General features: G+C 45.6%; 1 protein-coding gene across 1 annotated transcript in view; it reads right to left on the minus strand.

The window, feature by feature from the left end:
* The window catches only part of LOC120914297 (class I histocompatibility antigen, F10 alpha chain-like), a 55,764-nt gene extending 43,997 nt beyond the window's left edge, over positions 1 to 11,767 (minus strand). Inside the window, exons 1-2 of the mRNA XM_040324930.1 lie at positions 11,608 to 11,767; positions 2,606 to 2,866 (exon numbers count right to left, since the gene is read on the minus strand). Of these exons, the coding sequence (XP_040180864.1) occupies positions 2,606 to 2,866; positions 11,608 to 11,680 (334 nt within the window). The 5' untranslated portion in view covers positions 11,681 to 11,767. The remainder of the gene's footprint in view (positions 1 to 2,605; positions 2,867 to 11,607) is intronic.
* Positions 11,768 to 12,471: the final 704 nt, after the last annotated feature.

The raw sequence follows: 12,471 nt of genomic DNA on the forward strand, positions 1-12,471 counted from the left end.
CTTAGAAACGCACAGATACAAACGCAGCCTAAATGCCAATGCAAGCGCAACATGCATTTCTGCGTGGTTTTGAAATGCACAGCAACGCATGTTTTCTGTATGAGATGTCACACTTTCGGAAACAAGCAGATGCAAACGCATGTGTTTTGAAAATGTGCAGCAAACGCACATGTGATACTATTCAGGCTGCGTTTGGATCTGCGCATTTCTGAATGTGAAGCAACCTGCACAGAAAATGTTTGTAAGTTAGGTTGTGTTCTCATCTGTGCATTTCTTAATGTGCGTTGTGTGATTTCTGTGCGGGTCGCCATGCATTTGGGAACACACAGATGTGAACGCAGCCTACATGGCAAAGCAATGCCTGCCTGCCGGGTGTTTACTAATCATGTGGCAAAGTGCGTGTGTTCTGTGCGGGTTTCCACACGTTCAGAAATACGCAGATGTGACTGTCGGCTAATTGTTATAAAAACTCAATCGTGATTGGCAGATGTGTGTTCTGCTGTGCGACAAAACATTCTACAAATGCACCCAAATGTGTGACTCTGTGCGACCAAAAAGGTTCTTGAGCCTCCTTGAGGTGTTTGTTCTTTATAGGGCTGGGCTGTCCATTCAAGTAAATGGGCCGCTATATGTGTGATGTGCGTTTAGGAGGGAAAAAAGCACAAAAACCGTGAGCGGGAACTTGTGTTTCTATTACACTGAGGTGCGATTGGGATGTACTCGGGGGGAAGTATTTGGGCAGCAAGGATGACCAGGGAGGAGAGGTGAGGGTTAAATAAATGATTCGTCAAAGTGGCATTCTTATCTATACTGATGTGACTTCTGTGAGATAACATAGAAGTCTATGGGGCCAAGTCACACTGAACGTCATACAAAAGTAGTGCAGGAACTATTTTTTGTTGCTGCGACTTGAGTCGTGGCAATGAAAACGCACTGATTGAAATACATGGGATGCGACTTTGAAGCCCCCTGAGAGCCAGGCTGATGAGGCCCTGATATGTACTGGCACCTCATCATACCTTCATCTAATTAAAGTGTATGTATAGATGAAGCTGTTGTAGTTTTTAGATGGAGTAGGGAAGGGTTACACCCCCATTAGGTTATATTTGCCGTCTCAGTCATTGGAATATTTCCCCTCACTTTCTGATTTGCTGAGAATGATCACCGGGACAAATACAGAGGAGAACAGAAACAGAACACAATTGTTATTGCACCAATCAGCTTGTTTTACCCCTTAAAGTGGAAATTCAGTCATTTTCTCATCTTTCCTTCTAATAAATCTTCTGCCCTTGTTGTTGTTTTAACTTTGGATAGTAAAACTTTTATTTTTTTGCCAGTAAATACCTTCTACACCCCACTTCCTGTTTCTTGTCTGGTAAAAAGCCTAGGCTTATGACATCATACACAGCTCTTACTCCTGAGAGTTTGCCAGGAAGGGAGGGGGGAGGAGTCATAAGAGGGCCAATGAGAGCTGCGGAGCTGGAGGTGTGTCCAAGTAAATCCAGCAAGTGAACAGGCAGCAGCTTCAGCTGCCCACAGTTAAAATGGCTGCAGCCAGACTCAGTGAAGGGAGATTTCTGCAGCATATTTGGCAAATATAGAATCACAGTATATATAAAATAATATGCAAAGAGGTTGGAGGGAAGCTTCAGAATGGCAAATAATTACAAATTATGTGAGCAGACTGCAGTTCCTCTTTAGCTGTACTTTATTACATCTGTATGGCTGTCAAAGGATTACAATTAGACACACAACCTGTCCAGAGAGAAGTCTGCTGCCTCCCATTGCTGACATTCTCCTAGAACTGCTGACTGTTGGGCTATTTTTGCACTAATACTTTGATTTACTCACATGAGAAAAAGCATGCAGCAAGTGAAGTCAGAGAGAGACTTAAAGTGTATGTCAGCCAAAAACATTTATTTCCAGTATTGGAGAGAGTGGGGGAGGATTACACCTCCTGCAGAGTTTTTATTGCTCCCCGGGGCTCCATTAGAGAGAATTTGGCTCATTTCCTGTCCTGCTGACAACATTTCACCAAAACAGGAAGTGAGGAAAACTCTGCAACTGGGACAGAGACGGAACTAAAAAACTGACATGAGTTCTAGTCTTCCTCTACTCTATTAATTAGAATCATAAATATTTCTAACTGTGTTTCTGTTGGAGATTTCCCCAAACTTTCTATTTGGTAGAATGTAGTCAGTAGGACAGGAAGTGAGAGTAAAAACCTGGCAGGGGTACTTCCCTTTCCCCACTTTATTCAAAACTAAGAGAAAGAGTCCTGACTGGAAATACACTTTATTCTATCTGCTTGTTCTGGGGTCATGACCCAAAATATATGGAAGGCAATGAATCCGGATGACGGCCCGGCAGATAGAGAGCCGAGTATTAGAGATCAGCTCTGGTGTCCTCCGTCTCTCAGTCCAGGTTTCCTAGAAGAAGTAGTTGTGTATATTTTATAGGTGAGATGATAATTCTCATCAGATGAGGAATTTATTCATCAAGCTGAGATCTTCTATAAATCTCATAGAATGTCCCCCCTCCCCCCGTATCCTGTCTGCAGAGTTTGTATTCGGTGTAATAAATAGAAATGTAAGAATTCTCTCACCTCCAGTCTGGTTGAATCGGCTCATCGCTGTCTGTACTCTGCGCTTGTAAACAGCCTCATTGCTCCGACCTATTTGTGTCTGTCCCTCCCAGTAATCAGATCCCAGTTTCTTCATCCACTCAGTCTTGGGAAGATCCTGTCGGGTGTCACTGTTATAATTTGCTATCTCCTTATCATCCACATATCCGACCACAGAGTACACAGGGAGTCCGGATCCCGGAGAGGAGACTCCAGTGTAATAATACCGCAGAGAGTGACTGTCTGATAGAGAGACATACAGAGTGTTATATATACATCCTGTACACATCACACAGTATAATGTATATAATGATTACATACAGAGTGTTATATATACATCCCCTACACATCACACAGTATAATGTATATAATGATTACATACAGAGTGTTATATATACATCCTGTACACATCACACAGTATAATGTATATAATGATTACATACAGAGTGTTATATATACATCCTGTACACATCACACTGTATAATGTATATAATGATTACATACAGAGTGTTATATATACATCCTGTACACATCACACAGTATAATATATATATAATGATTACATACAGGTCTCATCACTGACCCCGATCACTGCCGGAATTAGAAGATCACATCATGTCTATTCAGTGTGAAGAGAACAATGTAGTGAAATAATCCCTCCAATGTAATAAAGATGATATGAATTTATATTATTAGTACAACAATCCCATCTATGAACTGTCATTCCAATCTTTTATCTCCGATCTACACTTATCATAATGTATGATGTGATGGCAGCCAGTCCTGTCCTAGTACAATACCATGGGGGGAGGGGGGGGGGGTTTAGGTCTTGTAGTGTCACAATGATGTATGAAAGTCACATTGTAATATTGGCAGCATTGCAGCTTTATTATAACTGCTGTAGAGGGAATCAGATACTTATAGTGATTTATGAAAGTAGATAGAGAGAAGATATAAATCCTTACAGTATACCCGCATTGTGGACCCTGTGAGTGTGCAGATGGTTGCGCCTATAGATCTTGCAATCATTAAAGGGTTTGTAAAGGTAAAACGTTTTCACCTTAATGCATCCTATGCATTAAGGTGAAAAAACATCGGACAGTACCGGCCCCCCCGAAACCCCGTTTTACTTACCTGACCCCTCGAAAGTCCCGCGCTCGTCCCCGTCATCCTCCTCGGTTCTCAGCCTGGCCGTTGATTGGCTACACTGGATGGATTGAAAGCAGCGCAGCCATTGGCTGGCGCTGCTGTCAATCACATCCAATGATGCGGCGCGCTGGGGGGCAGGGCCGAGTGATACAGTCAGCGGCTATGGCCACCGTTGTATCACGGGAGCGCGCCCGCAAGAGCTTTCCACCATGCAAGCTCGCATGAAGATGGAAAGCTCTTGCGGGGGGGGGGGGGAGCCAAGACAGCCGCCGAGGGACCCCAGAAGACGAGGATTGGGGCCATTGTGTGCAAAACGAGCTGCACAGTGAAGGCAAGTATGTTATGTTTGTCATTTAAAAAAAAAATAATAATTTTACTTTTAGTGTTCCTTTAAGGGACAATTAAGTGTAGCACCCTGGGGTATAGACAGGGTTGCTCCTAAATGTACCTGCCAGGTATAGCAGCTATCTTGGCTAATTGATGAGGATCAATTGATTTCACTCTAAATCTGTAATTGCTGCACTTCTCTCTTTTGCCGCTAGGTGGCCGGGTACCTGGTGGCATTAGATATGAGAAGGGCAATGCAAGGTCAGATTATGGGTATATCAGCCAATGGGCAGGGGTTTTCTTAAATGCCTTGGCCTGCTGGGAGAATCTACATAATTGGGTGGAGTCAGGTGATCGGGGTTCGGTGCCACCTGGATGGCTGTCTGGGTGGATGTGTGTTGTACTACCCGGGCTGCAAAGCTGGAGTTTGGCTGCTGAGCAGTCTGAGGGCCTATCCAGAAGCAAGACAGCAGCGCAGGGTTGGGATTGCAGCTTGCAGTCCAACCAGAAGTGACGGTTCTGCCATAAAGACATAATGAGCTAGTATGCATAGCATACTAGCTCATTATGAATTACTTACCTCACATCGAAGCCCCTGCAGTGGTCCTCGTATCCCCCTCCAGCCGGCAACATCTCTCCCAGGGTTACTTCCGGGTATCACGGCTCCGGCGCTGTGATTGGCCGGAGCCGCAATGACGTCACTCCCACGCATGTGCGCGGGAGCCACCAGTAACGTCACACTGACTGAAGCAACGGCACATACATGCCATCGCTTCAGTTTGCTTTAGTGCGCATTTGCCAATGAGATTGGCACATGCAGGGGACAGGGGATATCTCCTAGACAGTGCTGGTTTAGGAGATATCCAGGGTAGATACAGGTAAGCCTTATTATAAAGGGTTTACAATCACTCTAATACTGCAAATACCTAAGGGTGTCCTGGCCCTAACCCTCTCTCCCAAAGTTCTGTTAAAGGGGTTGTAAACCCCCGTGTTCCGCCTCCCTGTTTTACTCACCTGAGCCCGTTTGTTCCCTCGGCGGAGACACGCTGTACCTCTCTGCCCAGGGTTCTCGGCTCTTGATTGGATAGATTGATAGCAGTGCAGCCATTGGCTCTCGCTGCTGTCAATCAAATCCAATGACGTGGGCGCCAGGGGGTGGGGCCGACTCTGGCATTCTGTGTAAAATGCTGGACTCTGGAGCACGCCCACAAGGTAGCCCCCAGGGAGAGCGCTTCCCCTAGGGGGTTTACCAATGCGAGGAGGAGCCGCGAGCAACATTGGGGGACCCCAGAACAGGAGGATCGGGGGCCACACTGTGCAAAATGAACTGCACAGTGGAGGTAAGTATGACATGTTTGTTATTTAACCACTTAAGCCCCAAGCCTGTTTTTCAGATTCGGCGTTTACAAGAATAAAACATTTTTTTTGCTAGAAAATTGCTTAAAACCCCCAAACATTATATATATATTTTTTCTAACACCCTAGAGAATAAAATAACGGTCATCGCAATACTTTTTGTCACACCGTATTTGCGCAGCGGTCTGACAAGCACACTTTTTTTGGAAAAAATTCACTTTTTTTAATTAAAAAATAAGACAACAATAAATTTGGCCCAATTTTTTTATATATTGTGAAAGATAATGTTACGCTGAGTAAAATGATACCCAACATGTCACGCTTTAAAATTGCGCCCGCTCGTGGCATGGCGTCAAACTTTTACCCTTAAAAATCTTGATAGGCGACGTTTAAAAAATTCTATAGGTTGCATTTTTTGAGCTACAGAGTAGGTCTAGGGCTAGAATTATTGCTCTCGCTCTAACGATTGCGGCGATACCTCACTTGTGTGGTTTGAATACGGTTTTCATATGCGGGCGCTACTCGCGTATGCGTTCGCTTCTGCGCGCGAGCTTGTCGGGACGGGGCACTTTAAAAAAATGTTTTTGTTTGTTTTCTTATTTATTTTTATTGATTTTATAATTTTTTACACTGAAATAATAAAAAAAAAAAATGTATCACTTTTATTCCTATTGCAAGGAATGTAAACATCCCTTGTAATAGAAAAAAGCATGACAGGTCCTCTTAAATATGAGATCTGGGGTCAAAAAGACCTCAGATCTCATATTTAGACTTAAATGCAAAAAAAAAAAAAAACATGGACATTTTGTCATTTAAAAAAATGACAACAAAAAATTGTCTCTTTAAGACGCTGGGCGGGACTGACGTTTTGACGTCACTTCCGCCCAGCAAAGCTATGAGGACGGGTGGGGGCCATCTTGCCCTCACTCGCGTCCTCACTGAAGAGCCAGCAGCACCCGATCGCCTCTGCCGCTACCGACGGCTCCGGTAAGCGGCGGAGGGCGCGGGAGAGTGGCGGGAGGGGGGGTCCTCTCCCGCCACCGATAACGGCGATCTCACAACTTAAGTCGCACAGAATTGTATGACAATGGAAATCATTCACATCAATGTGACTCTGTGTGGTGCGATTTTGTAAAAACTTCTTGCACTACTTTGGTGTGAATAACAAGCATTTTTGCCCCATACAATATACAAACCACATCCAAGTTGTAATCGCATTGAGTAGTGTGAACCGAGCCTTACAGAGCAGATTTTGTTGGCAACAATATGTAAAGCAAACCAATGGAGAAGATCACTAAAACATGAAGAGGAGTTATAAAATGTCTCATTTCTGTAAGGGGGAGAAGTCACACCTCTGGTTACATGTGGTACTGCATACACCAGCACTGAGGCCTCGTACACACGACCGAACATGTTTGCTGAAACTCGTCCGCGGACCAGTTTCCGCAGACATGTTCAGTCGTCTGTACGGCCGACCGGACCGGATTCCCGGCCTAGCCGACAGGTTTCCAGCGGACCAATGTTTCTTAGTATGCTAAGAAACATGTACGCTGGAACCATGTCCATCGGACATGTCCGATGGTCAGTACGACTCATCGGACATGTCCGCTGGGCCAGAATCCCCCGCATGCGTCGAAGTGATTCGACGCATGCGTGAAAGCATTGACCTTCCAGGGTCGCGCACGTCGCCGCGTCATCGTCGCGGCCACGTCACTGCGTATCCTGTCCGCGGGGAATTTGGTCTGATGGTGTGTACAGCCATAAGACCAAATGATCCCAGCGGACATGTCCGATGAAAACGGTCCGCGGACCGTTTTCATCGGACAGGTCCCGTCGTGTGTACGAGGCCTGAGAATTATGGGACAGGTTGTATTTCTGCACAGAACATTTGTACATTCTACATATCATCATAGCCCGTTGGAGGGCACAGCCATGGCATGGAAGGTAAAGGGGTTATAAACCCCTCGCCGTTTTTCACCTTAATGCATTCTACGCATTAAGGTGAAAAACCTTCTGCCACTCATCATCCCCCCCGAGCCCCCCTTATACTTACCTGAGCCCCCCTTATACTTACCTGAGCCCTGTGTTTCCCACGATGGGAACGAGCACACCAGCTCCAGCCAGTGGGCTAGATTCAGATAAGTGTGCGGATCTTTAGATCCACGTAACCTATCTCATTTACGTTACAACGCCGCAAGTTTTTAAGGCAAGTGCTTTATTCACAAAGCACTTGCCTGTAACGTTGCGGCGGCGTATCGTAAATCGTAAATCCCCCGGCGGAATTCAAATTCGGCGGGTAGGGGCGTGTATCATTTAAATGATGCGTGTCCCCGCACCAAACGAACTGCGCACGCGCTGGCCACGACTGAATCCCAGTGCGCATGCTCCAAATGACGTCGGCAACTCGTCATGCTTTTGTTGTGAACGTAAATTACGTCCAGCCGTATTCGCGAACGACTTACGCAAACGACGTAAAAAATTCAAAACTCAGCGCGGGAACGACGGCCATACTTAACATAGGATACGCCGCACATACCCCTCATATAGCAGGGGTAACTATACGCCGGAAAAAGCCGAACGCAAACGACGTAAAAAAAAAGCGCCGGACGGTCATTCGTTTCTGAATCGGCGTAACTCCTCATTTGCATATTCCTCGCGTATACAAACAGAAGCGCCACCTAGCGGCCAGCGTGAGATTGCAGCCTAAGATCCGACGGTGTAAGTCACTTACACCTGTCGGATCTTAGGGATATCTATGCGTAACCTGATTCTATGAATCAGGCGCATAGATACGACGGCCGGACTCAGAGATACGACGGCGTATCTCTTTTCTGAATCCGGCCCATTGTCTCATGTCCTGATTGGATAGATTGATAGCAGCCCAGCCATTGGCTCCCTCTGCGCCGGGGGTAGAGCCGAGTCCTGCTGTCTGCGTCTATGAATGCAGCAGCAGGACACGGCAGTGCGCTTGCACGGGTGACCCGTCGGAGAGCATTTTTCCGATGGTACACTCGAGAAGAGGAGGAGCCAGAAGCGCCACAGAGGAACCTCAGAAGAGGAGGATCGGGCCACTTTTTTTTTCTTAAACACTGAACCTTTACAATCACTTTAACCACTTGCTTACCGGGCACTTAAACCCCCCTCCTGCCCAGACCAATTTTCAGTTTTCAGCGCTGATGCACTTTGAATGACAACTGCGCGGTCATACAACACTGTACCCAAACACATTTATTATATTTTTTTTCCCCACAAAGAGAGATGTCTTTTGGTGGTATTTGATCACCTCTGCAGTTTTTAGTTTTTGTTAAAAAAAATTAAAAAAGACCAAATAAAAGGGAAAAGAATAATTATATTTTTTTATATTTTGTTATAAAATTTTGCAAACGGGTAATTTTCCTCTTTCATTGATGTACGCTGATGAGGCTGCAATGATAGGCTCCGATAGTCTTCACTGATGGGCACCGATAAGGCGGCAAGGGTGGGCACTGATAGGCGGCAAGGGTGGGCACTGAGAGGTGGCACTGAAGGGCATTGATAGGTGGCACTGATAGGTGGCAGTGATGGGCAGCAGTGCTAGGTGGCACTAATTGGCACCACTGGTGGGCATGGTAGGTGGCACTCATTGGCTGACAGCTGATCATGTAGTAATGGGCCGGGATCGGCCCCTTACTCGGATCTGTGATCACCCGAGTCTCAGTGATTCCGTGATCACAACGCGCGCCCTGCAGGGGGCTCGTGCAGAGCGAGAAAAGGAAAATTAGGTCCGCGCTGTAGCCGTCATAAGGCTACAGTGCGGACGCCAAGAGGTTAAATAGATCTACCTCTATAATTATTGTTCTCACTATAAGCCCAGGTTCACATTGGAGCGATTTCTCAAACGAATTGATATCAAGTTGCATCCAATCGGTGCGACGCCGACTTTGCGGCACCACACCGATTTGCAAAAGAAGTTCCTGCACTACTTTTGACGATTTCAGGTGCAACTTCAATAGACATCTGTGCATGAAACCACACAGATATCTTTCAAGTAGCACCTGAAATCGCACTGACCTGCTACTTTGAAATCGCGATACTTCAAGTGAAGAAGAACAATTTCAAAAGTAGCATCAATGTGAACCTGCGCCATCGCTCATGGCGATACCTCATGTGTGCTGTGATCACCATTTACATATGTGTGTGTGTGACCTACCTTTATTTTTAACGTTTACATTGTCCCTTTATTATTTTTTATCGCTTTTATTCCTATCACAAGAAATGTAAACATCCCTTGTGATAGAAATAAGGCATGACAGGTCCTCTTTATGGAGACATCTGGGATCTATAAGACACTTTTTAGACGTGGCATATTTGTTATAACACAAACCCATATTTTACGTTATCAAAAATCTAGTATTATATTGTGTTTGTGCTAAAATACATTTTAGTTAATTTTCTCTTAAATAATGCTTTTGTTAAACAATTGCAAATATATTTTGTGACATATCAAATTACATCGGCCATCATTTATTTTGAGATGCCCTTTGCTTATGGAAAATATATCATTGTTTCGAGGTTTAACTACTTCAATACCGGCGACTTTCACCCCTTCCTGCCCGGGACAATTTTGTCGCACTTTGAATGACAATTGCGCAGTCATACAACACTGCACCCAAACTACATTTTTATTAAAAAAAAATCCCACAAATAGAGATTTCTTTTGGTGGTATTTGATCACCTCTGTAGTTTTTATTTTTTGCTAAACAAACTAAAAAAGGTTTTCTTTGTTTCTGTTATAAAATTTTGTCTTCTCCTTCACTGATGAGTCGGCACTGATATGTAGAATTGATGGGCACTGATAGGCGACACTGATATGCAGCACTGATGGGCACCGATAGGTGGCACTGATATGCAGCATGGATGGGCACTGACAGGTGGCATTGATGGACACTAATAGATGTCACTGATGGGCAGCACTGATTGGGCAGGTACTGACAGGTGTTAATGCTGGGCACTGATTGGCACTGTGATGGGCACTGACAGGGGGTTATGATGGGGCACTGATTGGCAGCTGATGGGTACATGTGATTATCAGCACAGACCCCTCTCTGACAGAGAGAGACGCCGATCGTCTCTCCCTGTCAGCACGAACCAAGGAATGACGTTTACTGGCACTTCCTGGTTCACGTGATGATCAGCTGTGATTGGTCACAGCTGATCACATGGTAAGAAGCCTCTGTCAGAGGCCACGATCGGAGATGCGGCATGTCAGACCGACACGCCACGATTGCCGCACTGTGCGCCCCCACGGTCGCACGCGGGCATGTTATCCTGCTGGACGTCATATGGCGCCCAGTCAGGATAACAGAACCACTTCACGCATGGGATGTGGTTAAAGTAACTTTTTAGAAAAAAATATTGATGCCAACTTATGTGAAAAAATATAAAAATTGCTCCGATAGAGAAGGTTAAACACAGAGAGATTTATGTTCTCTTCCTGCGCTGTGTGGGGGGTAAAACCTCTGTATTTTGCCACCTGTGTCTCATTAGGGGGGGTTGCCCTTCACTTCCTGTCCTGTAGACTCAACAGGAAGTGAGAGGAAATCCCGTTTTAGATGTCACAGTGACCCCATTGGAAGTTTTCTCCTCTGTTCTTCTTCTGGTGACAACACAAAATGTTGGATGTCCTCTCAGTTTTATTCCCGGTGACATTGGTGATCAGGACACAGAGAGGGAGAATCTCCCCAATGAGGACACAGATGGCAATACAAACCTGACAGAGGATCTAACCCCTCACCACTCCATCCTAATCTGAAATACAAGTTATATTTCCCATCACACAGATGAGACTGAGCACAGCGCCCCCTCCAGGATGAGATCTATAAGAGGAAATAGGTGTGATGAGTGAGAAGGTGAAATGTATTGTCAGCTGATACATTGTAATGTCTTCTGACCCCCCTGACCTCTCCGTCCAATCATCAGCTCCGTACACAAGATCAATAAAGATCCTTCAGAGCCTGGAGAGCCGTATTGTCATCTTCGCACAGACAGGACATGGTTGTCACTTCCACAATACTTCTACCTTTATCACTAAACATTGATTTCTACCATTCTATACAACACTTGGAGGAAATCCCCCCACTGACAAGATGTCATCTATATTGTCCTCTACTTACCACACTCCACCCCTGACACCCCCAGAATAATCAGGATGAGGGGGGTCATCATCTTCATCCTCCCCGCTGTCATCTATAGAGAGACCCCAAAACACGACAACCTCCACTTCACCCAGATCAGGACAGTCTGTGTACAGGAAGGCGGAGCTCTGTGCTGATTGGTGGAGGCTTCCTCTCTCTCCAATAGGAAAATCAGGAGATGGAGGATCAGCAGTTACCAGGCAGAATAACATAACGAAGGTTGGAGAGGAGAAGCCACAAAGTGAAAGTGAAACCTGCAGACATTCCACCAATAGAATTCTAGGAATCCCCCAAATCATCTCCTAATGGGAGAGATTCACAGGAGGAGACCAATCACAGGAGGAGACCAATCACAGGAGGGATTTCTACTTATTTATCTACAGAGAACCCTCCACACCAGAGAAGGAGCTTACATTCTAATGACCCCCCCACTGACATACAGACACACTCAGGACAATGCCGGGGGAATCCCTATCATCTAGAACAGGGGTGTCCAAGCCAAAGACAGGGTAGGACAAGCCAGGGACAAGGCAGGACAAGCCAGGGACAGGGCAGGAAAAGCCAGGGACAGGCTAATATGGAGGACGCATCTGATGCTGTACAAGGATAGTATCATACCTCCCAACTTTATGAGTTGGGAATGAGGGACACCTATTAGCAAAAGTATGTAGGGATAGGACACACCCCCGCCCTTAACCACTTTCCATCCACGCTATAGCCGAATGACTAGGGTGACCAGACATCCCCATTTTCTGGGGAAAGTCCCCTGATTGGGGACACTGTCCCCAGACCAAGTCTTTCCCCGGTTTTGTCCCTGGATTGGATTTAAACAGGTGCTGGGAC

The sequence above is a fragment of the Rana temporaria genome, chromosome 9 (assembly GCF_905171775.1).
Source record: "Rana temporaria chromosome 9, aRanTem1.1, whole genome shotgun sequence".
In the NCBI taxonomy this organism is placed as follows: Eukaryota; Metazoa; Chordata; class Amphibia; order Anura; family Ranidae; genus Rana; species Rana temporaria.